The 26,985-nt window shown below is 42.9% G+C and overlaps 1 protein-coding gene across 1 annotated transcript in view; it reads right to left on the minus strand.

Moving 5' to 3' along the window:
- The window catches only part of ZNF704 (zinc finger protein 704), an 85,891-nt gene that overhangs the window by 12,042 nt on the left and 46,864 nt on the right, over positions 1-26,985 (minus strand). The window contains exons 5-7 of the mRNA XM_044295379.1: positions 24,389-24,489; positions 5,878-6,130; positions 1,194-1,657 (exon numbers count right to left, since the gene is read on the minus strand). Of these exons, the coding sequence (XP_044151314.1) occupies positions 1,194-1,657; positions 5,878-6,130; positions 24,389-24,489 (818 nt within the window). The remainder of the gene's footprint in view (positions 1-1,193; positions 1,658-5,877; positions 6,131-24,388; positions 24,490-26,985) is intronic.

Consider the following 26,985-nt stretch of genomic DNA (forward strand, 5'->3'; position numbering starts at 1 on the left):
TTGATGTCAATGGGGCTGCCAGAAACAACGGTCATCATCAGCTATTACTACCAGGGGATGTCCTGGCTATCAGAGGGGGTCTCATTTTGGGGGCACTAACCTGTTTCTAAATTCATAGGAAACCATAGGTCAGTAGTAAAAATCACTGCTGAAAAATGCACATATGAATTTGCACAATAACTATAGGACATTTACATGTGCAGATTATCCGGTCCCAAGAAATGTGCCGCCGATCGCCCAACAGACGAGCAAAGCACGCGCTCATTTGTCAGGTGATACAATCCTTTATGTCTCACATACAATCATGTGCTACTGACAACAAATGAATCTGTAGTAGTGATCATTCATCCCCAAAGGGGGACTTAAATGATGAGAAATAAACTCCCATCATTGCTCTGTGTATCTACCATGCGTAGGGACTGTAAATATAAACCTATTTATGATTTTAGTATCTTAGTACATAAAGGTACTAGTGTAGGTAATCTTATCAGATACAAGGAGGCACTTGTCCTGTGGTTTAAAATTCTACTAGAATTCCCGATACAGCCCCGTCAATACAATAATACTGCCCGATGGGTATAACAGAGGATAATCACATGTGCTTCAGCTGTAGAGCTCATGCCTTGTGCCTAAAGATGAAAGTCTTCTCTTTTACATGAATATTTATAGCACTCATTAAAGGCATCTTGAGGGAGCAGACTGGATACACATGCTACCGTCACTAAGTCCCTTGATCCTGAAGTGATCATGGGAAGGATCATATAAAGACTGCGTACATACATACACCAGCCTCGGAGGTGACGTAGTCTTAGTGACCGGCAGCAGGTCCCACCTTCATACACATGGCACTCATGCCAAATACCATTCTTTCCATGTAATGATGGCCTATAACTGGAGTGACTGTGCTGATACATGGCACTGTAATTGTCTACTGTGTCTACCATTTGCCATACACAGAACCATGTGTATTATGTAAATAATCTGTTATCTGAAATTCCAAAGCAAGTTATCTTAGATTTCTGGAAGAAGGACGATCAACAAAATAAAAATACACCCATCCTATATTTTTATGACAACCGTACGCAGTATGGATTATATCTCGTTACTCCAAAGGTCTTGTCGAGAGGGGAAAGTAATTTCCATGAGGCTGGGCACAGTCCTAAATATAAAAAAAAAAAATATATAACATTCACCTGTCCAAAGTATTCCAGGTCCAGCTCCGAGCACCCCTCCCACTGACTCCAGTCTCTTCTAGACCAACAGAGCTCCCCTCCCCACTGACTCCAGTCTCTTCTAGACCAACAGAGCTCCCCTCCCCACTGACTCCAGTCTCTTCTAGACCAACAGAGCTCCCCTCCCCACTGACTCCAGTCTTTTCTAGACCAACAGAGCTCCCCTCCCCACTGACTCCAGTCTCTTCTAGACCAACAGAGCTCCCCTCCCCACTGACTCCAGTCTCTTCTAGACCAACAGACCTCCCCTCCCCACTGACTCCAGTCTCTTCTAGACCAACAGAGCTCCCCTCCCCACTGACTCCAGTCTCTTCTAGACCAACAGAGCTCCCCTCCCCACTGACTCCAGTCTCTTCTAGACCAACAGAGCTCCCCTCCCCACTGACTCTAGTCCCTGCTAGACCAGCAGAGCTCCCCTCCCCTCTCTGATAGACCAGAAGTCTGATGTCCCCTCAACGTGTACGTCACTGCTGCGAGTGCTCGGCAGTCACATGCCATTCCTGATGTATAACCGCTAAGGTCACTGACTGGCCCGCAGCAGTGATGTGTGTGTCACAGGATGTCACACCTGGTCCAGTAGGGATCGGACATGGCAGAGAAAGGAGCTTGGTGCTGGATCTGGAACCATTTGAACAGGCGAGATAATTTTTTTTAGAATTCTGCATTGTGCCTGGCCTCATCAAAATTACTTTCCGCTCCTGGACAACCCCTCTAAGGCTACTTTCACACTTCCGTTATTAATTCCGGTATTGAGATCTGGCAGAGGATCTCAATACTGGAATTAAACGGATCCGTTTTGATTTTACACATCAGGATGCATCCGTTCCGTTAGGATACGGTTGTGTGAAATCAACACGGAAATAAATGGATCCATCACTAAATAAATTGAAAGTCAATGGGTGACAGATACGTTTTTTTAAGATCTGTTTTTTTTTTTACGTTATTATGACCGGACACAAAACTGCAGCGGTTTTGTGTCCGGTCACAAAACGGAATGCTGACGGAACGGAAGACATCCTGATGCATTCTGAAAAGATCTCTTTCCATTCAGAATCCATGAGAACAAAACGGAAACTTTTTTTCCGGTATTGAGATCCTCTGCCGGATCTCAATACCAGAAAACAACAACGCAAATGTGAAAGTAGCCTAATGGCACAAAAAAAACTACAAACAAGTGATACTGGAGATGATGTGAGTGTTTCGCAGGCACAGGAAACAATGTAAAATGAACAGGATTGCCTCAATGTCTACATTTTAGCCTATTGTCTAAATCATGTTTTTGCAAACATATTTTTAAATAATTTTTGGTAAATTTTTTTGCATGTTTATTCTCCATGTCACTATCTTGAAAATAATTCTGACATTTTGCAGTTTTTACTGTGGCCACTGAGCCTAATCATACACTGACACATTCTGTACTTTACAGATCTTTTTGCTCAGCAGTTATCATATTATCTTCACAGGCAGGATTACAATGACAGATAACATTGCATCCACTATTCACAATAGGTGGTGGTCACACCTCATATTCTCACCTCCCTGCACAATGACCTCTGCACAGGTCACAAAGCTTGTCTAGAACACCTTCCCAAAGATATCAAGGAGTCGTCTGCTGTCTGCAGTTTCCTACGGGCCGTGTGCTGCTACAACAGCAGCTGCAAAGGTTTCCACACCCAATAGAGTTAACAAACTCTACAACCAGAAAATAAAAACAGATTACAAAAAAAGAATATGATCAGTATCAGTAAAAGAAAAAGTAAAAAAAAAATTATAGCTAATACATTCCCTTTAACTAGCTAAACCATACAAGAAAAATGACAGCTAAAAAGCATGATGACCTTGTTTTCCTCCCCTGCTTAGTTCCTTCAAAGTTCCTGACCTTCAGAGGTGCTTCTTCATGGACTTGTAGGTCTCAATGATCTTCAACTTCAAAGTGAAGAGAGACCATTTGGTCATCCCTAGACTTTCAAGCCCTTTCCTTGTGATGCAGTGACGGGCCCTTTCCTTGAGGTGATGAACTCGCCTGTCCTGAATTCAGTGCAAAATGGTTAAGCATGTCTTTGGTGACTGAGAATTAAAAAGTAATAATGGAAAGTGGAGGTTACGTCATCATACAGACCAAAACTAAACCGTTCCATCGAGCGAAACTGCTGGACAACACTACAACAATAACCTGAGAAATGACTGACCTCCAGATTCATACTGAAAGGTATTGTCCTAATCGGCCCGCATTCCACAATTACTGAATGTCAATTACAGATAAGAGACAAACTCATAGATTTTATTTAGAATTTTTGTACCAAAACCTGAAAGTATAAGTAAGGGCTTGTTCACACGGCCGTTGTGGTTCTGTGGTCGTATTGCGGCCCGCATATGGCGGGTCCGCAATACACCGGCCCGTGTGCACTCCGCATCACGGATGCGGACCCATTCACTTGAATGGGTCCGCAATCACGGAGATGCGGAACGAAAGCACGGATCGGAACCCCACGGAAGCACTACGGAGCGCTTCCGTGGTGTTTCTGTCCGTGCCTCCGCACCGCAAAAAATAGAACTTGCTCTATTTTTTTTTGCGGTGCAGACGGATCACGGACCCATTTAAGTTGAATGGGTCTCGATCCGTCCTGGCCGCCGCAAGAATGCAGGGAACGGAACCACAGCGGCCGTGTGAATAAGCCCTAACCCTGATGTTAGGAGATCAGAAGTGAGAGCAGAAGCTAAAAATTGCTATGCTTGTATTACTTACCAACATTTTCCTGTCTTGCTGCGGTAAGCAATTTTTGAAAACGAGAATTCAAAAATGACAACGGATATGTCTATCCTTCATGTTGTTGTTCTCTATAAAATCTGCTAAAGGTTGAAGAGGAGGACACCTAGATGGACACGTCTAAAACTTTAGGTGATCCACACTAGGATGTGAACGTGGGACGTGACCATCAACAGTTCTGAGATCTTATTTTATACATCCAACTGCTCTTCCAGCCTTAGTGTGACACAGATCATGGCATTTCCGCCTAGTCTATAACTATCAATATATAGACACAGGAAAATACAATGGGAAACTGAAGCAGAATATACAAAGCCTATCACAATGCGGGTTCTCCAAAAATGAAATGATGAACAATGTTCTGGATATTCTTTAGTTGGTGGAAGAAAAAGAACACATTATAGAAAAATAAAGAAATATATTGAAGAAAAAGAATAAATAATATAGAACATTTTTTTACAGGACTTACGTATTGAAGACCTATCCTTAGGAGGGGTCATGAATATCAGATTGGCAGGAGTTCGACTCCCGGCACTGGAACCAGACACCGGAACTACCCGGCTCCATCCACTGTGTAGTGGTCGGGCCTGGTTACTGAAGTGCTGGATGGAGCAGTGTACTTCCAGTGCCTGCTTCAGTGTGAGGGATGTCACCCCCACTGATTAAATATTGATGACCTATCTTGAAGGGAAGTCCTATAAAGTACAGTAATACATGCATAGAACACCTACCGTTGACTCCAGATAAGTAAATTGTGTGCTGATACTCACCCCTGTTCCACTGTTGTGCAACTACAAACCAGCGGTGGAATGCATAGAGAAGACTTCTTCTGGAGTCCTCTCAATTATGTGCGCATGCACAGGAGTCCTCTCAATGCATTCCATGGCTGGTTTACAGGTCTACAGCAGGGAAATATGCGTATTGACAATTACAGACCTGGAGTCACTGGTAGGTATTCTATACATGTATTACTGTACTTACTAGGGCTTCCCGGAGGTGACAGATTCCCCTTAAAGGGATTATCCAGGATTTTGATATTGATGTCCTTTCCTATAGGTCATCAATATCACATTGGCAGGGGTCTGAGTCCTCGAACCCCCGCCTAACAGCTACTTCATGAAACCGCGACGCTCACTGGAGCTCCAGCGAGCGCTGCGGCTTCCTGGCAGCTCACCAAGCACAGCACCGTACATGGTACAGTGGCTGGGCTTGGTAGTGCAGCTCAGCCCCATTGATTTGAATGGGACTGAGCTGCAGCTAGGCCATGTGACCGATGAACGCGTCATCACTGGCCTAGGAAAAGGCCTAAGCACTCAAGGAGCGCCTCTTCTAACAGCTGATCATCGGGGTTCTGGGAGTCAATGTAATACTGTTGATCTCTCCTGAGGATAGGTCATCAATATCCGTTCCCGGAGAACCCCTTTAAGGCTAGGTCCTCAATAAGTAAGCCCTGGACAATCATTATAAATAGCCTTATTTGATGCTTGATACAGACTGGACAGACCGGCCCTGTTTCACAAAAAAATGCCCACGTCATCCTATATAAGGACATACCCTGATGACAATTTATACATACATTTACAGGAGGAATAATAAAAGAACAGCACAATGCAGCCTACTAAGAAAAGACGCACCAGAATTGCTGTTTTTTCTCGAATCCAAGTACCGACTAAAATAAACCTGTCCGGAGAACGGATAAGTCCTCTTTAAACTACTGTATATAATACTCTATTGAATGCCAAGTTATAGTACAAATATTCTACAACCTTATCTACACATCATGTGAATGGTGGGGGCATGCACATATAATCTAGAAAGCAATCATTGACTGTACTACAATGGTCCACGTATCATATTAGTGGCACTCCTGGGGTTTACCTGGTAAGCATGGTCGGACTGTACTAGGTAGAAGGTGTTGGGGGCAGATCTGCTCAGACGGCCGTTCAGTTTGGTCTCTGTCTTGCGATATTCACAACTTCCATTACTTGGAAAAAGTACTGTAGAGGGAGGTGACGCGAAAGACGGAGATACCGACGAGAGGCTACACAGTCCTTCAGTGTCATTGTTGAGCCTGATCTCTGTATAGTAAAAGTCTTCTTCTCCATCACAGTCATCTGATTCCCCAGTACGCCTGTGGAAAGAAATACGTATGTGAATGTTTTATCCACGTCTATACCTTAAAGAACCAGCCATCTTCCACCCTTCGAAGCCCAAGCAAAGCCTCTTTGAGACGATCACCCTAAATTGCAGAGAAAGTGAATCATTATATCTAACTAATGAGGAAAAGAATGCAACACAACTGAGAGTTTTAAATCCATTTATTAGGTCTGTAGTGTCCCACTAGGTAAAGGTGGGCACTACACAAGGGTTAACAGGTCTATTGCATTAATGTGATGTTAAATATGCATTTCCCTGTATTATCTGGTGTCAGGCCTGTCAGGGTGTAGTTTAGCCTCCTAGACGTTAGGGGGAGCTAGAGAGCCCTAAGTATATATAGGTAGGCCCAGACAGGGGAGAGTTAGTTCATGCCAGGTGACTAGAAGTGTAACCTAGTCAGCCTGAAGTTCCTGAGTCTAAGTTTAACTCAGAAGAGTAACCCCAGTAGAAGAAGAATTTGCCTCCTGGGAGAAACCTGCAGCCACCTCCAAACCAAGCAGTGCCAGGACAACCAGCTCAGAGAAGTAAGCTGTTGGGCAGAGGTACTACAAAATAAGAGCAAGGGTCAATACGGGAGGAAGATTAAGTACCAAGGATTAAAGCCAGCATTTAGGCATCCGGGCCTTGGGATACAGCCAGCCAGAATAGCTGTGGAGATAGTGCAGACTGGCCTGTGAAGCATTAACTGTTTACCCTCCAAGTATCTTGCAAGATTATTACCTGCCAGTATTGAGTTAAGCCTGCTTGTGGAATATTGTATAAGGGACTGCATCATCATTATCAACTGTATGTACAAAGTTGGACTGTTCCCAAGTAAAGCAAGTTTGGTTTACCATCTGTGTACCTCAATTACTACTGCTATCAATCGGTGTGCCACCGTTACAGGCACTGGCGTCACGATCCTTAAAGGGACCTTGCCCCAGGCACTCAAAATACCTGCAACATCCAGGGCACCTCATCCACCATCAGGCCTGGTCCCTACATTACAGAGTGTGCCCCAGAGGAACTTGTGTCTACCTCTCCTTCACTGCCGCATGCCTGCCCAGGGTTCTCCTCCAAACAGTGAGTAACCCTCGATTGCCCATAACCGTGACCTCACTATCGCAATACCCTGCAGGTCTGGTGTGCTGCATAAATTGGCGTCACGAACAGGATACGATCATTCCTGCGCCATTGTGGAATATAAAACTGTGTGCCATTATATGCCTAAGAAGTGACCAAGCCCTACTTGTTTATTTGAAATTGCTGGGCCAAAGAACTCTCATAATAGCGGTGTGAAGAACTGTATATTGCATGGACTAAATTGCCGTTTGTTTAAGCCACTGCTTGCTGTCAGTGAATAGACAGCGATTTGCTCAAAGATGGCTGCTTAACCTGACTGGATTACAAGTGTGCCTCGTTGTGCCCGTTTGGCGCGAAAAAGGACAAGGTGAAGTTACCGCCCAGCCTGCAAGGAGGAAAAACGCCGCCCTGTCTGGAAAAAGGTACCGCCTAGCTGAATCCCGGAGCTGCAAGAGGCCGTGCCTACCTGCTGACGCTGTGCGTGGGACTCTCGTCTGACGTAGGCACGCATCTCGCGATACTTGGAGCGAGCACCGCCGGAGTAACTACAAACTTTACTCTTTACCGGCCCCCTTCTGATTACTATACCAGAGCGGCCCGACCCTTGCCAGGGCACCGGAGAGAGTCCCCCACTAGCGACAAGAGACTTGACCTGAAAAAAAAAAATCTCTGACATTTTCGCTCCGGTCCGCTCCGCTGTCATTTAAAGGGCCATACCCACCTAGTAACACTATGTCCGCACCTGAAGAAGCAGGGCAGGTGGCCCCAGATGTGCCTTCTGGGGTGCCCGCAGCTGACAATAGGGCACCTGCCGCCGCGGCAGCATCAAGCCTGATGCCACTGACCATGCCGTATTATTTTGGGGCCCCCTGGTTCCTACGATATTCAGGGGAAGCCCATAAATTAAAGGACTTTAAGGATCAGATACTGGCCTTATTCCAGCTCTACCCCATATCTGCTGAACAACAAATGGAGATCCTCCTAGCTCAGTTAGAAGGGGCCGCCCGCAGGGAAGTCATGTCATGGCCCCGTTCTAAAAAGAGTAGCCTGGAGCAGATTTATGATCGCCTTGGCACCACATTTGAGTCCAGAACGGTGTCCGAAGTTAAAATGCGATTCTTCAGCAGGAAGCAGCAGCCTTGGGGGTCGCTCCGCGATTTTGCTCTGTCCTTGCAAGAGACCCTGAGGGCTGTGGTCCAGGTAGACCCCAAGGAAGCTGAAGACTAGGACAAGACTCTTAGAGAGCAGTTCATTGCGGGTATAAGTACTGAACATTTAAAGGACCAGCTGAGGATGTTGTCAGTTCAACACCCCAATTGTAAATTTTTGGACTTTAAAGATCTGGCCATCAGTATTCTAGGCCAGAACCCGGCCGCAGGGCCAGCAGCCTCCCCTGAACCTCAGACTTGTCAGCCAAAGACTGTCAATGTGGGGCCGGCTGGAGTCAGTCAGGCCACTCAGTCTCCAGTAACAGATGTAGTGGCAGCACTAATGGAACAAGTAAACTATCTCACTCTGAGCTTAGAGAAAGTATGCAAGAAAATAGAGGAATGGGAGAAACCGGTGTTACGGGAAGATGAAGGCCCTTTTCCTCCCAGGCTCCCGCCTGCATATAGAGATGTATACCCCAAAGAACCAGATGGGCGACCAAGTTACCGGTCCAAAAATCGCAAACAGCCTGTCTGTCACTATTGTAAAAAATATGGACATACTGAATCAATGTGCTGGCAGTTAAACGGGCAACCCCTGAGGTAGAGGACCGCCCCTCGGGAGGTAGAACAGTAGGTCCAAATGATCCAAGCTGGATGCCTAAATATGTAGGATCCCGTCCAAAAATTAAAATATGTATCAACGGGATACCCTTTGAAGCCCTGCTGGATACTGGGTCACAGGTTACCACCATCCAACGACCTGCCTTTGACAAGTTCTGGGACCCAAGTCTCCTCACCCAGCCACCAGAGTCCTGGCTAGATATCATTGCCAGCAACGGTAAGCCAGTGAAAGTCCATGGGTACTGGGAACCTACTCTTCAGGTGGGAGAGGCCACCTTACCACAGCAAGGTGTGATTGTGGTACAAGCAGGAGATAAAGGAGGACACCCTGTGATCCTAGGGACTAATGTCCTTAAAAATTGTTACTCCGAAGTGCTTGAAGCATTGAATCAAACTATATCTTCGGCCTCGCCTGCTTCCAGAAGAGTCATTCAAAAGACTATCAGTGTGCTGTGTGCTCAACAAAGGTTCCGCCAACAAAAAAGGAGAAATTTGTACTGTCCGGATCCGGGATAACCGGCCGGTAATTCTGCCTCCAAATTCCCAGATCATCCTGTGGTGCCGTGTGGTGTTAGGGATCCAGGGCCAGGACTATCAAGCCCTAGTGGAACCTATTCAAATTGAGAATCATCCCTTCGTACGGACAGCCAAGAGTCTGGTGACCGTGTCTCAAGGTAAAGTGCCTATCCGTTTAATTAACTTTGGTGATCATCCCGTTACTTTTTTTAAACACTGCCCCATTGCTCAGCTTTTCCAGGTGTCTTTCCAGGATGTGATCCGTCTGCCTGCCACGGAGACGTTCCAGACTGCACAGAGCAGCAGCGCCACTGCCAGCGCCCCTACAACATCCTAGTGGGAAGAACTTCATGTGGGGAACGAATCCACCCTGAAGGAGCAAATAAAGGGAGTTCTGAATCTAGTAAGAGAACATCACAAGGCTTTCCGCAAGCACTCCACGGACTACGGAGAGGTCAGTGTAATCCAACACACCATCCCCACTGGCTCTCATCCTCCTATCAAGGAGAGACACAGACCTATACCACCTACGACCTATCAGTCTGTGAAAGAGATGGTACAAGAGATGAAAGACTCTAATATAATCCGGCACAGTCATAGTCCCTGGGCTGCGCCCCTAGTCCTTGTTCGAAAAAAAGATGGCAGTATAAGGTTCTGTGTGGATTATAGAAAAATCTATCAAATCAACCACAAATATGCATATCCATTGCCACGCATTGAGGAGTCCTTGACTGCCCTGGGGTCATCAGCCTATTTCTCCACCCTGGACTTAACTAGTGCGTACTGGCAGGTACCTATGGCCCCAGAAGATCGAGAAAAGACCGCTTTTACTACACCTATGGGCCTGTTTGAATTTAACTACATGCCGTTTGGACTGTGTAACGCTTCAGGGACGTTCCAGCAGCTGATGGAACGTTATTTAGGCCATAGGAACTTTGAAACTGTATTGTTATATCTAGATGACGTTATTATATACTCCAAGACGTATGAGGACCACCTAAAACACCTGGCGGAAGTGTTCCAAGTCCTTACTAAATATAGCCTCAAAATCAAGCCATCCAAGTGCCACCTGCTGAAACCAGCAGTAAAATACCTAGGGCACGTTGTCAGTGCCGAAGGAGTACAGCCTGATCCTGATAAACTTGCTGCTGTCCAAAATTGGCCTACTCCTACCACCGTGAAAGAGGTGAGAAGCTTTCTCAGCTTTGCAGGGTATTATAGGCGTTTCATCCCGCATTTCGCACAAATTGCGGATCCAATCCAGGAACTCCTGAGGGGACATCTCAAGAAGAGTCCAAAGACTCCTATTCCTGTTGAGTGGAACGAAGAACGGGAGATTGCCTTTCAGCTCCTAAAAAAAAAGCTGACCGAACCCCCTGTTCTGGGTTACCCAGATTATCAGAAGCCGTTCCACCTCTACACAGATGCTAGTAAGAGAGGCCTGGGGGCCGTGTTGGCTCAAGTGCAAAAAAACAAAGAGAGAGTAATTGCCTACGCCAGCAGATCCCTGAAGGGAGCTGAGAAGAACGACCAGAACTACAGTTCCCGCAAGCTGGAGTTTCTTGCCCTAGTGTGGGATGTGACTGAAAAGTTCAAAGACTATCTCGCTGCCACACCATTTGTTGCCTTCACGGACAATAACCCCCTGGCGCATCTGAATACAGCCAAATTAGGGGCTCTGGAGCAAAGATGTGCCTCCCGCCTTGCCAACTATGACTTCACTGTGAAATACCGGACACGCCGCTCCAATGACAATGCTGATGCCCTGTCTCGGCTCCCCACTACAGAAGCCCCAGATGAGCCAAAGGATACCTGGGAAGAAGTGGAAATGCCGGCGTTTTACAGTAAATTTGCTCAGCAGGATAATATCCGCACTGAAAACCACTCCGCTGCTGATCCTTCCTCATCAGATATTCCTGAGTCCAGGGGTGACCAAGAAAGGTGGATTAAGCTCCAGTCCGAAAGTAGAGTTCTCGGTGAACTGCTCGACTTCCTTACCAGTGGGAAAACTCCTGAGAGAATCCGCAGGAAGAGTGCAGACCCAGAACTAACGAGACTGTGGAGACATCGCCACCAACTTTTCCTTCAAAAAGGCCTGTTGCTTAGAAGGAGCCTGGATCCAGTGTCCTGTGATAGGATATATCAGATCCTCATACCTCGTCGAGATGCCAGTCTGGTATTAGAAATGTAACACAGATAAAGGCGGCTCTCCACTGGTTTTTCTGGTAGCAGGTGCTCTTGTCCAAATTGACTCACCCTCGTCAATAAAAAGTGGATTTAAAATTATATAGAAATAGTGGACAGGCACTCTATTTATGGGTTCATGAAAAGGCAGTTTTATTTATAAAAACAATATATCAATAAAAAAATATATCTATAGAGTCTAAATATAGCAGCAATTAATATTAGTTAGTTAGTGAATATAGCAGCAATAAATAACAATAACAATATAGCAGCAGTTAATGGATGGCACTTGATGAATAAGAGCAATGTTCATATAGTTGCAATAAAGGTTTTTTATATAATCTCCCCTTGTATAGACCACTGATTAGTGGAGCAATGTTGCAACAATGTTCTTAATGACAATCTTCTTAGTAGCTAAAAATGTCTTCTTATCTTTCTTTTCTATATCGTGCAGATAATCCAGTTTAGCTTATAAAGTCTCTATTATATGTATTCAATATTTCACTCACGATTAAGCTGTTTCTCTGGTGCGGCGTCCCGCTCCTGTTTTGAAAAACAGACTGACCTTTTGTGATTCGGATCCTTCAGTTTCAGCTTGTTCAGTGGTCGGCGTGCCACATGCTATGGCGGCGTATCTCTTAGTTGTTAGTTCGCCCCTTCAATGTTCAGGTCGCCTCTTGACCCCTTTGTTTCAGCTGTCAGGACTCCGCTTTGTAAGTAACAGGTCAGTTTCGTGAGTGTCTTGAGTTTAGTTCTTCTTAGAGCGCTCCAGTGATGTAAATCTGTTCAAAGTATGCTCTTTCAATCAGACATGTTTCGGAGCTCAACTCGCTCCTTCCTCAATGATCTAGCATACCTCACATCCTGTCTTCTTTTTATCCTATATCGATCCATCAGAAAACCAGGAGTCTGATCCGGAATTGTCCCTTTGCGTTATATAACTTCCAATTTTTTGTTATAGAAATATTTGAGCACCGCTGCTTATAAATATTCTTATTTCTGAAAAGTTTTAAATATTCTTCAATTGCTTTAAAAGTACATTTGCAATAAATGTTAAAACCATACATAAAAAATATAAAAATATATATATCATTTCATATCCCCCAGAGAAAAACTATACACTTTTATGCTTTTTTACAACAGGATGTTACATTAGGATATTTTTATATATTTTTACAATTGAAATGATATATATATTTTTATATTTTTTATGTATGGTTTTAACATTTATTGCAAATGTACTTTTAAAGCAATTGAAGAATATTTAAAACTTTTCAGAAATAAGAATATTTATAAGCAGCGGTGCTCAAATATTTCTATAACAAAAAATTGGAAGTTATATAACGCAAAGGGACAATTCCGGATCAGACTCCTGGTTTTCTGATGGATCGATATAGGATAAAAAGAAGACAGGATGTGAGGTATGCTAGATCATTGAGGAAGGAGCGAGTTGAGCTCCGAAACATGTCTGATTGAAAGAGCATACTTTGAACAGATTTACATCACTGGAGCGCTCTAAGAAGAACTAAACTCAAGACACTCACGAAACTGACCTGTTACTTACAAAGCGGAGTCCTGACAGCTGAAACAAAGGGGTCAAGAGGCGACCTGAACATTGAAGGGGCGAACTAACAACTAAGAGATACGCCGCCATAGCATGTGGCACGCCGACCACTGAACAAGCTGAAACTGAAGGATCCGAATCACAAAAGGTCAGTCTGTTTTTCAAAACAGGAGCGGGACGCCGCACCAGAGAAACAGCTTAATCGTGAGTGAAATATTGAATACATATAATAGAGACTTTATAAGCTAAACTGGATTATCTGCACGATATAGAAAAGAAAGATAAGAAGACATTTTTAGCTACTAAGAAGATTGTCATTAAGAACATTGTTGCAACATTGCTCCACTAATCAGTGGTCTATACAAGGGGAGATTATATAAAAAACCTTTATTGCAACTATATGAACATTGCTCTTATTCATCAAGTGCCATCCATTAACTGCTGCTATATTGTTATTGTTATTTATTGCTGCTATATTCACTAACTAACTAATATTAATTGCTGCTATATTTAGACTCTATAGATATATTTTTTTATTGATATATTGTTTTTATAAATAAAACTGCCTTTTCATGAACCCATAAATAGAGTGCCTGTCCACTATTTCTATATAATTTTAAATCCACTTTTTATTGACGAGGGTGAGTCAATTTGGACAAGAGCACCTGCTACCAGAAAAACCAGTGGAGAGCCGCCTTTATCTGTGTTACATATTTACGATTTTCTCACCCATTAAGGCAAAGCTCCCACTGGGAATATGGATATATGGGATCATGTAGAGACAAAAAGACAAAAAATTGAGGAATTTTCATTTAATCATTCTGCAGATTTAAATTTTGAACCACCAATTGAGAAAAATATGTCAGAGACATTTAAGGAAGTAGAGCACCTTCTACATAAACAATTACGGCAAAGGTGGGAGATAAAAACTTTGAATCAATATATACATATAGGTAAAGTCCCTAAAGGACTATTACTAACTAAAACCCCAGCCCAAGATCTATGCAGTACAGAATTTAATGAAGAATGGGACACTCTACTATTAACACAATCAATATCCTTAACAAAATTAATAGTAAAAAGAAGAGGACAAATATTGGAATATACAAATGAAAAAATAAATCAAATAAAAACAAAAATAGATCAATTTCCTAAAAATGAAGAATACAATAAATGGCAAGAGAGATTATGTAGAAGCCTTGATAAAATAGAACAAGAAATTTTATATAAAAAATTGAAAAAATATAATTATAATACTAGGATAGAACCTGACAGAGAAGAACAAAGAAATTTGGAAAATAGGGATAATATTCAGAGACGAGAAGAAAAAGAAAGATCTCAAGAAAACCCCCCAAAAATACAACAGACTAGATATACTATACCAGTCACAAATAAATACGAAGCCCTTTCTAACGAACATTTTTTAGATGGGACCCCCCCTCACCACAGAACAAGGACACGACACAGATCACAGTCACAAGAACGCCAACACTCACCACCAATGAGGAGACATTATTCACCTCCACCATTGAGACATCAGTACAATTTACGTCACAGATATCAGAATCACAGAAATTATCAACCGAACAGAGCACAACACTTACAAGACACACAATGGTTGACACCAACACGGGACAATGGGGAAACACGTTACCACAAAGAAAAGACACAAAACAAAAACAGAAAAAAACAAGGAGAGGACGAAAGAAAACACTACCACAGGACATAAAAGAAATGGATGCTATTGTAAATTTGAGCGACACAAAATTGTCTGATGCACAAATTAGGGTGTTAAATAAAGGGTTAAAATTTGCACCGACACCAAGGGTTAGTAAATTTGAAGCATATATTGGGGTAGAAAAATTCATAAGGAAAATTTGTTTGAAAAAATATTTCTTAAAAAATCCAATTTTAGCACAGGTGGAGAAAAATCATAAATATACACATACAGAACTAAAGGAAACCTCAAAAAAATTTCCTAGACAAGAGATAGGTCAGGAAATTGCAGCTTTTAGGCAATGTGTCAGCTCTGATATAAGGAATTTAAAATATGGACGAAACACTAAAAGCAATATAACGAATCAAGAAAGACAGGCAATTAAACAGCTTCAAAAACAAGAAAATTTGACAATACGACCGGCAGATAAGGGAGGAGCCATAGTAATAATGGACACAGAAAAGTATAACAATGAATGTCTAAGACAATTAACAGATTTGAACACGTATATTAAATTAAAAGGAGATCCGGGAGAACAGTTCCATCAGGAACTCCTACAATATTGCAAAAAGGGATTGGATAGTAACATTTTATTACAACAGGAATACGATTTTATTATTAAAACGCAACAAAGATTGCCAGTATTTTATTGTCTCCCTAAAATTCATAAAGATCCAAAAAACCCCCCCGGCCGCCCCATAATTTCAGGGATCGGATCTTTGACCTCAAACTTGTCACAATATATAGACAGAATGTTACAACCATCGGTAAAAAAAAGTGTGTCATATATAAAAGATACTACCCAGATCATTGAAATTTTGGAAAAATTAGAATACAATCCAGATTGGATTATGGGGACATTAGATGTGAACTCCCTATATACGATCATAAGTCACGAACAGGGAGTCACAGCAATGAAAAAACAATTCGAGAAGAACAGTGGATTTCATTCTGAACAGATAAGTTTTTTGGAAGAGGGGGTAAAATTTATTTTGTCACATAATTATTTTTATTTTGGATCTGATTTTTACCTCCAAACAAGGGGGACGGCCATGGGCACCAGGTTTGCCCCCAGTTATGCGAATCTGTTTATGACAGATTGGGAGGACACCCACATTGGTCCTAAACTGGGGACAGACCTGGTGCTCTGGCAACGTTTTATAGATGATGTCATTTTTATCTGGAAAGGCGGAAGAGAGGAACTTTTAATGTTTTTAGAAGATATAAATGTAAATACTTTTAACCTAAAGTTTACTAGCAATATGAATAATATAGAAACTGAATTTTTGGATCTTTTAATTAAAAATGAAGAGGGAAAATATATATGTAGTACATTTCAGAAGCCGACATGGAGAAACAGCTATATATTATTCAGCAGCTGCCATCTTCCTAGATGGCTGCTGAATATACCAACAGGACAATTTGGCAGACTTAGACGTAATTGTACAAAAGTGGAACAGTTTGAGAAAGAAGCTGAGGATATGAAAATACATTTTTTAAATAAAAAGTATCCAATAAACATAGTAGAAAATTCACTATCCAAGATAAGAGAAAAGGATAGAAACACCTTCTTTGAACCTAAAAATAAAAAAAAGGATAAAAATAAGAAAGAGAAAGGGAGTGGGGACTTGAAAGATGAAACACCAAGAATCATCCTACCCTTCAATCCTGAATATAAGAAAGTGGAACAAATTATCAGACGCTATTGGCATCACATTTTGGAAGATAAAACTATAGGTACATTAATATCAAAAAACCCACAATTTGTGTATACAAAAGCACAAAACCTAGGATGCAAAATAGCACCAACGACAAAACAAACCACAATAAAAAAGAAAGGAATACTACAACAGTGGAATCATTTAAAAGGGTTTCACAGATGTGGTAGATGCTCAAACTGTAAACAAACCACTTTTTCGAAAAAAACACTAGAGGTACAATCTATACGAAACAATTTTAAAATCGAAATAAATGACTTACTTACATGTAATTCTGATAATGTATTATATCTGATCCAATGCCCTTGCGGGAAACAATATATAGGTCGTACTAAAAGATTTCTGAAAACCAGAATAGCTGAGCACATTGGAAATATAAAAAAAGGATATGAAAAACATGTCCTGTCGAGACATTTTAAACAATATCACAACCAGAACCCCTCAGGTCTAATGTTTATAGCATTTGAAAAAATAAGTAGACACTGGAGGGGGGGTGATCATGTATCCAGGATGTCTCGACAGGAATCACGAAGAATCTTTGAGTTCGATTCTATCCAACCAAATGGTTTGAATGCTGAACTCGAGATCTTTGGCTTCCTGTAAAATGGGGTGCCCCTGGTTGAGGGACGACGGTGGTTTCTGTTATATATCAGCGCCCCCGTCTTCCCTCAACGAGGGGTCCCCCAAATAACTACATATCCCCCAGAGAAAAACTATACACTTTTATGCTTTTTTACAACAGGATGTTACATTAGGATATTTTTATATATTTTTACAATTGAAATGATATATATATTTTTATATTTTTTATGTATGGTTTTAACATTTATTGCAAATGTACTTTTAAAGCAATTGAAGAATATTTAAAACTTTTCAGAAATAAGAATATTTATAAGCAGCGGTGCTCAAATATTTCTATAACAAAAAATTGGAAGTTATATAACGCAAAGGGACAATTCCGGATCAGACTCCTGGTTTTCTGATGGATCGATATAGGATAAAAAGAAGACAGGATGTGAGGTATGCTAGATCATTGAGGAAGGAGCGAGTTGAGCTCCGAAACATGTCTGATTGAAAGAGCATACTTTGAACAGATTTACATCACTGGAGCGCTCTAAGAAGAACTAAACTCAAGACACTCACGAAACTGACCTGTTACTTACAAAGCGGAGTCCTGACAGCTGAAACAAAGGGGTCAAGAGGCGACCTGAACATTGAAGGGGCGAACTAACAACTAAGAGATACGCCGCCATAGCATGTGGCACGCCGACCACTGAACAAGCTGAAACTGAAGGATCCGAATCACAAAAGGTCAGTCTGTTTTTCAAAACAGGAGCGGGACGCCGCACCAGAGAAACAGCTTAATCGTGAGTGAAATATTGAATACATATAATAGAGACTTTATAAGCTAAACTGGATTATCTGCACGATATAGAAAAGAAAGATAAGAAGACATTTTTAGCTACTAAGAAGATTGTCATTAAGAACATTGTTGCAACATTGCTCCACTAATCAGTGGTCTATACAAGGGGAGATTATATAAAAAACCTTTATTGCAACTATATGAACATTGCTCTTATTCATCAAGTGCCATCCATTAACTGCTGCTATATTGTTATTGTTATTTATTGCTGCTATATTCACTAACTAACTAATATTAATTGCTGCTATATTTAGACTCTATAGATATATTTTTTTATTGATATATTGTTTTTATAAATAAAACTGCCTTTTCATGAACCCATAAATAGAGTGCCTGTCCACTATTTCTATATAATGGTATTAGAAATGTATCACAACCAGTCCGGACACTTCGGCCACCATCCGCAGGAGATTCTATTGGATTGGGATGAGAGAAGATATTGAGAAATGGTGCCGAGAATGCACTGCCTGTGCTGTGGGGCGAACTGAACGCCATGACCAGAGGGCGCCTCTCCATCCTATCGTAAGTAAAACTCCTTTAGAACTTGTTGCTATTGATCATGTGAAGTTGGAGCCGAGTCGCTCAGGGTATACTTATGCCATGACCATTATTGATCACTTCACTAAGTTTGTCGTAGCAGTGCCTGTGAAAGACCTGACAGCTAAGACTAAAGCAGAGGCGTTCTGGAAGCATTTCCTCCTGCCCTATGGCTGCCCAGAGAGAATCCTCACTGACCAAGGGTCTGCGTTTGAGTCACAGCTGTTCCAAGAGATGTGCCTGCTGCATAATTGCCAGAAAGTCCAGACCACTGCCTATCATCCGCAAGGTAACGGACTCTGTGAAAAGATGAATCAAACTCTCGTTGAAATGCTGAGAGCAGTACCCCCTGAGACAAGGGGTGATTGGCCTACTCTGTTGCCGCAATTCATGTATACCTATAACAACACAATTCACTGTTCCACACCTTTCTATCTGATGTTTGGCCGTCAAGGGAGGTTGCCTGCGGATCACTCCCTAGATGTACAAGTGCCGGATGTCCTTAACCTACTGCCAAAGACTAATTGGGTAGTGGAGCACCAAAGACGTCACCTTAATGCCGAAGAGATCGTTCAGGAACGGATTGAGAATGCCCGGGGACGGCAGCAAAGAGACTATAACCTGGCTGCTCATGCAGAACCCTTAGCTTTAGGAGACATGGTGTGGTTGAAGAACAACCATCGAACTAGTAAGTTGGACAGTAAGTGGGAAAGGATCCCCTATGTCATTTCTGCCATTCCTAACGCTGAGGCTCACATTTACCAAATCTCCAGAGAGGGTAAAGGCTTCCAAGTTGTACATAGAAATCGTTTGAAACCCTACATAGAAGGAGAACCTGCAGCAGAGGACATTGAGCCGGAGTCTCCTGAGCCTGAACTGCCAGCTTCACCTATTGATCCTATGCAGGCTGTTGAGAACTTAATCCATGATAAAGATCCGCTTCATTGGTTCCTCACGCCCTGGTTAAACTTGGTGGTACCAGCTCCAGTTCCTGCTAGTTCTCAACCCCAGGACAACTTGCCCCAGAGAGCATCTGAATCAGCTCCAGAGCCTGTGAGCTCCTCTGACCCTCCTGAGTCAAGGCAGGAAGAACCTCTGCCAGTAAGGAGGTCCACACGGTCTACCAAGGGGCATCCACCTGTGAGATTTGGAGACTACATTATGGGCCCAGGTAGCCCCTCACGGGAAACCCCTGTTTAACCCTCTACAAGACTTGGGTACGGACTCTTTTTGTTCCTTGAGCCTCCAAAAACTTATATTTGTTCTGCATTTTCTATGGACTACTACTTTTATTATGGACTATCCTGGTATTATTTATACGCTGCACCAGGTCAGCACCCCCTGTTCCCTTATATTATCCTGAGAGAAGAGAACGACGCCCCTTTTCACCGCATTTTCCAGTGAAACAGTTTGTCATATTTATATTGCTAATGTAGTGATTACTGTATATGCATGTTCTCCATTTTGTCTTTCAGGCTGCAGTCTACAGCTGGGCGGACCCCTTATGTTGCGCCGAGGAGGGCAACGTCATAGCATGGGGGTATGTAGTGTCCCACTAGGTAAAGGTGGGCACTACACAAGGGTTAACAGGTCTATTGCATTAATGTGATGTTAAATGTTCATTTTCCTGTATTATCTGGGTGTCAGGCCTGTTAGGGTGTAGTTCAGCCTCCCAGACGTTAGAGGGAGCCAGAGAGCCCTAAGTATATATAGGTAGGCCCAGACAGGGAAGAGTCAGTTCAGTCCAGGTGGCTAGAAGTGTAACCTAGTCAGCCTGAAGTTCCTGAGTCTAAGTTTAACTCAGAAGAGTAACCCCAGTAGAAGAAGAATTTGCCTCCTGGGAGAAACCTGCAGCCACCTCCAAACCAAATAGTGCCAGGACAACCAGCTCAGATAAATAAGCTGATGGGCAGAGGTGCTATAAAATAAGAGCAAGGGTCAATACGGAGGAAGATTAAGTACCAAGGATTATAGCCAGCATTTATTCATCCGGGCCTTGGGATACAGCCAGCCAGAATAGCTGTGGAGATAATGCTTCACAGGCCAGGCTGCACTAACTGTTTACCCTCTAAGTATCTTGCAAGATTATTACCTGCCATATTGAGAAATAAGCCTGCTTGTGGAATATATGATATAATCGACTGCATCACAATCTGTATGTACAAAGTTGGACTGTTGAAAGTAAAGCTACGTTTGGTTCACCATACCATCTGTGCATCTCCATTATTGCTACTGGAAACCGGTGTGCCACCGTTACAGGCACTGGCGTCACGATCCTTAAAGGGACCTTGCCCCAGGCACTCAAAATACCTGCAACATCCCCAGGGCACCTCATCCACCATCAGGCCTGGTCCCTACATCCAGAGTGTGCCCCAGAGGAATTTGTGTCTACCTCTCCTTCACTGCCGCATGCCTGCCCAGGGTTCTCCTCCAAACAGTGAGTAACCCTCGATTGCCCATAACCGTGACCTCACTTTGCAATACCCTGCAGGTCTGGCGTGCTGCAGGTCTTAAAAGACATTTTATATACAGTATTATGTATTAAAAGTTACGTTTTAGCAATAACAAACAAGAGGCATATGTAAAAATAATGCAATTATTGGTCCAGAAGACTATTTGTAAATAATGCCTGTATGTATGCCTTGGGTCTAGTTTTGTAGTAGTTTCTAATCTAGGGAGTGGCCCAAAATTTTGTTATATAATTTTTTTCCCTTATCTCTCTGTCCACAACAGTAACATCACTGAGGTGGACACACATGCGCAGTTCCATCCTTCAACTACCACCAACTGGATTTACTGTTAGAAGATGTGACAGTTACAGCGAGAGACCTGAAGCAGAAAGGACACCCCCCCTGAGCTGTGACAGGAAGAGATTTGAAGGTCATGCCCCCTGAGTTGTCAACTTGAAATATATCTAGCAGAGCAAAAGTAATAAATCAGGGCAGGTTTGGACTGGCAAGTTAAAGTGGCGCTGGAAAAAAACTAAAAGTGGCCCATCCAAATGTACAGAAGATTGGGCAACACAAGTAGGCAGGGTAAAGACAAGTAGATGGGGTAAGCCATACTCTCTGTACCCAGTCCGCCCCTGAATGTGGGGAGCTCTGGATCCATGTCAGGTACAGGACTGGTTCTTGGTTTGTTAGAAAGAGGTTGTCTTGTACTATCACATTAATCATGGGATAACACTTTTAAATGGGTTGTCCAACATCCAATAGAATTGGAAGCTGACAGGAGAGGGTTCAAAACACACCTTTAGGGTCCATTCACACGTCCTGTTTTTTTTCATCCTGAAAAACGGTCCGTTTTTTGCGGATCCGTTGTTCCTGAAAATGTTTCCGTATGTCATCCGTTTTTTGCGGATCCGCAAAAAACGGAAACATGTATACATTTCAATAATCAAATAAAGTTGTTTGGATTTCTTTGAAAAAAAATTGAAAAAAAAAATAAAAAAAATAATTGGTTATGTGTTTCCAGGAACGGAATCCGCAAAAAACGGATGACATACGGAATGACATCCGAATGTCATCCGTTTTTTGCGGATCCATTGACTTTGTATTGTACCAGGATCCGATTTTTCAGGACAAGAATAGGACATGTTTTATATTTAAACGGACATGCGGAACGGAACAACGGAAACGGACAGCACACATTGTGCTGTCCGATTTTTTCCAGGACCCATTGAAAATGAATGGGTCCAGATCTGGTCCTGATCTGTTCCTGAAAAAACGGAACAGATCAGGAAAGAAAAAACGGACGTGTGAATGGACCCTTAAGCAGTGTCCCCGTTCCAGCGCCATGGCTCCCGTCCCAACTGGACTGGGAGTGATGACATGCCGTATACACACACCAGACTGCTGCCAGCCAATCAGTGACCCCTGTAGTGACATGAGAACAAATGATTGCTGATTGACCGGAAACAATCATTCATGTCTTTAAGGCACACCAGGGGCAGAACTACCATAGCGCCCGACCATGCAACTGCTATGGGGCCCAGGGAAAGAGGGGGCCCAGTTGGGATCATTCCCTCTACTACTGGGGGTGAAATCATGGTCAAGACTCTACCCTCTAGAGGAACAACTTTTAACAAATGAGGAAGTGGTGAAAATGCCCCAAGGGTCATTGAAAAGGGTTTAGGCGGAAACCCCTCTGTCCTATGTGAGGGGCCTGGTTTGATCCTTGCTATGTACGCCACTGAGGCACGTCATCACTTCTAGTCTGGTACATACTGTAAGTGGCGGGGACAGGAGCCACAGCACTAAAACAGGGACACTGAAGAGGTGAGTGGCTTTTCTGTGTGTTTTGACCTCTGTCCAACCAGCCTCTAAATTCTATTGATTGTTGGACAATCCCTTCAACAGGACAAGAGTCATGCCAAGAAGCAGAATGACTTTCAAAATGGCACTGATACAAATGTGCCCGTATTTAGAATGGCACTGTCATTGGATGGCACCTTTCCAACAAGTTAGTTTCTTCTAACTAGTCTGTTCTTCTGAACAAGAATGACTTCCAATATTATTCTGGTTAGGCTCACAAGTTTGCACTAATATATCGACCTGTTTGCAAATGTGTCCATACTAAAATTGTTGAAATTAATTCGTATTTTTCGCCCTATAAGACGCACCTAGGTTTTTGGGGAGGAAAATAAGAAAAAAAATATTTTTATCCAAAAGGTGTACTTTTGGTGGGTTTGGAACTAATGGTGGTCTGTGGATGGCACTATTACTGGGGATCTGTGGATGACAGACACTGTTATGGGGGGATCTGTTGAAAGTAAAGGTTTTTGGTGAGGAAAATAAGAAAAAAAATATTTTTAACCAAAAGGTGTACTTTTGGTGGGTTTGGAACTAATGGTGGTTCTGTGATCTGTGAAGGACACTGTTATGGGGGGATCTGTGGATGACAGACACTGTTATGGGGGGATCTGTGGATGACGGACACTGTTATGGGGGGGATCTGTGGATGACGGACACTGTTATGGGGGGGATCTGTGGATGACGGACACTGTTATGGGGGGATCTGTGGATGATGGACACTGTTATGGGGGGATCTGTGACGGACGGACACTGTTATGGGGGGGATCTGTGACGGACACTGTTATGGGGGGGATCTGTGACGGACACTGTTACAGGGGGATCTGTGGATGGCACTGTTACAGGGGGGATCTGTGGATGGCACTGTTAGAGGGGGGATCTGTGGATGGCACTGTTAGAGGGGGGATCTGTGGATGGCACTGTTAGAGGGGGGATATGTGGGTGGCACTGTTATAGGGGGGATCTGTGGGTGGCACTGTTATATATGTGCCATCCACAAACCCCCCACCCCATAACAGTGCCATCCACAGACCCCCCCAGCCCATAACAGTGCCATCCACAGACCCTCCACCCCTTAACTGTGCCATCCACAGATCCCCCCCCCCCTTCAGTATACAAAAATAAAATGTCTTATTCAATTAAAAGTGATTACACATGCCCCCTCACTCCTATTAGTACAGTACATCCTAACAGCTTCTGTACAATGCCGTACAATGCCCCGTCTGATTTGGTGAGAGCTCCAATGGTCAGTGGGCACCATCAATTATACTATTGGCACCAATTTTCTGAAATATCACAGTATTTAATTTACAGTAATCATGTCTTTAGAATTACCCCTCCCGCACATGTGAGTCTCACTACCTACATTAATACTACTTATCATGGTCGCTGTGAATCAGTGATTACAAAGAACATCAGAGTGAATTACCCAAGATGAATGTTCCTGATGTGCTTCTTGATTCCTGCTGCAGTGCTCAGTATTTTCCCACACTTCTTCCAAAGACATTTGAACATCACTTTCATTGAGTTCTACAGATAAATAGCGCACAAGGCAATTGATTATTACAACAAGAAATGGTACAAATATGAGATGAATGGGTTTACAGAAAGGTGGTGTTAGAAGAACCCGTTATCTGATGTTTACTTGGTTTACAGGCAATCTGACAGTGTAAGGAACAAATCTGGGCTTGGAGGAGGCCAGGAGAAGACTTCACATAGCACCGGGAGGGGGCGTACTGAGCCCTTGGAGCACTGCTTTTGCAATGTCCCTGTGCTCTACACCGTTGCCCCTCTCCTTGACTGACAGGGCTAGACATCAAGCATGGTAAAGTAGCAGATGAAGCCAAGTTTCTAAAATCTGTGAAACCCATTCTGGCTCAAACTTTGCCTTCACACTTATAACACAGATCTTGAACTAGATAAGGGGAGTATTATGTATAAGTATCAGGAAAGAAGTACAATTCACCCTAGAGCTGTGTCAGAGCATGATATCATATACACTACTTACAGCATTACTTGCATCAGGTCACTTTGCCATACACATAAGATTTTAATTTCTATCAACTTCTATTATGGGTTAAATATGGGATAAAAAGATTAACAAGTCTCTTTTAGGATCTGAACTTGAGACTCTCTGTATGGAAAGCAGAACACTTACCTCTAGGCTATAGCTCTACCATGTTGCAAATAGGGTTTTTCTATACTTAACAGAGCTAATATGTATTACTGGTTTCTTCACAAGCAATATATGCATGTAAGAAAACTAGTTATATGTATTATTACTAAAACACTTGCCTCTCCTGGGCTTTTGGCCTACAAAATTCAAGGCAAATGTAGAATCCAGCTATATGATACTCTGATTAGAAGCACTAGGCATAATAGGGGAAGCCACTCCTCCAAATGTACAATGCAAAAGAAAGTTAGACCAGCACCTCCAAACTATGTATAAAAAGGTAGAAAGATAGACAGATAACAATTCAGTTTAGCCAATTTACAGACCATGGGTGACATGTCTCTTTGTTTAGGGAGATTATCTTCATGTTTTGATCATTCTATGAAGATGACCACCTACTGTCTGTAGTGAATCGTTACCTCATTCTTATATGGAGTTGTCACTTGTTTTTTTTTTACTTTCTATTGCTCCAGAGCCTATGCGACTCAACCTGCCTTAACATTGGTGGCTTCACTCTACCTGGACTAGATGCCCTGGTTATGAACACTGGTTAATTCTGGGCAACTTCTCCACATATCCCAGCCTGTTATATTGCTACAACCCACTGATTGGTTCCTGATTATCTTAATATTAAGGATAAACTGTTCTTTTTTTTGCTCTATGAGATTACACGTATTGCTCTTTGGCTCGTATTCAGTGATGGTCAGTTCGCAGTGTTCGCCCGCGATCACATGCGGGCTGCCATCTTGACTCACAAGTCCGGCGATGCACAGGTAAGCCCTTACCTGTGCCTGTGCCGTGAGCCGGTCTGAAATCAAATGCGGTCACCAGGAGCAGGCAGTTCCGAGAACAGTCGTGGGGGGGGGGGGGCCTTCATCGGGCTGTTCTCAGAACTGCCTGCTCCCGGTGACCGCATTTGATTTCAGACCGGCTCGCAGCACAAGCACAGGTAAGGGCTTACCTGTGCATCGCCGGACTTGTGAGTCAAGATGGCAGCCCGCATGTGTTCGCAGGCGAACACTGCGAACTGACCATCAGTGCTTGTATTACTCACCCACTATACCTCCCCCACTGTTGGTCAGTGGGTAGGTCCTGAGATCTCCCTGGATTTTTCTGAGAAGTGACTCCTGCTATTATATTATCACCACTGACATTAGGGTGGTCAGCTCTACTGTAGACCCCCAAGTCCGACCTTCACATTTTGTGTCAAATCTCTTTTTATTGATTTTAACATATATGAATAAAGATCTCTAGAAACTTTCTATGGCTTCATTACTGATGTATGGGCTTTTATACTATCAAACTTACGATGTACTGACATCCATTGTATTTAAGTCGTGCTTACGGCTGATTCAAAGCCAGTATGGTTTCGATATTAGGTAGGTAACAAGTTCGAACAAGTCTTAACAGTAGTTCCTATCATGTAACCATATAATACTTAATGACGTGGAACATATAATAATTAATGGCGTGGACTATGCAGGGACGACACTTGTGAGAACCCATTCTTACATGCCAAGAAGCCTTATATACAGTATGTAGGCTTGATTCCTACCATTGGTTTGATATGTATGGAAGTATATCTGACCCTTGTGTGAAGGACCTCCAGGGAGCCTAAATATGCTTATATTTGTTGTGTCTACCATTCACATAGGAACATAGTTCCTCCAGCCTCTCCACTTGGCTTATCTTGTTGATCCAGTGAGATATTGGGGGCACCTTCGACTGTTTCCAGTAAAGTGGGATCATGGCCTTGGCCAGTAGCACCAGTTGTGTCCACAATATTTTTTTATAGTTTTTCGTTAAGGACGGTATGAGGTTGAGGAATATTACCTTCGGCGTCAGAGGGGGAG

This window comes from Bufo gargarizans, chromosome 5 (genome assembly GCF_014858855.1).
Source record: "Bufo gargarizans isolate SCDJY-AF-19 chromosome 5, ASM1485885v1, whole genome shotgun sequence".
Classification (NCBI taxonomy): Eukaryota; Metazoa; Chordata; class Amphibia; order Anura; family Bufonidae; genus Bufo; species Bufo gargarizans.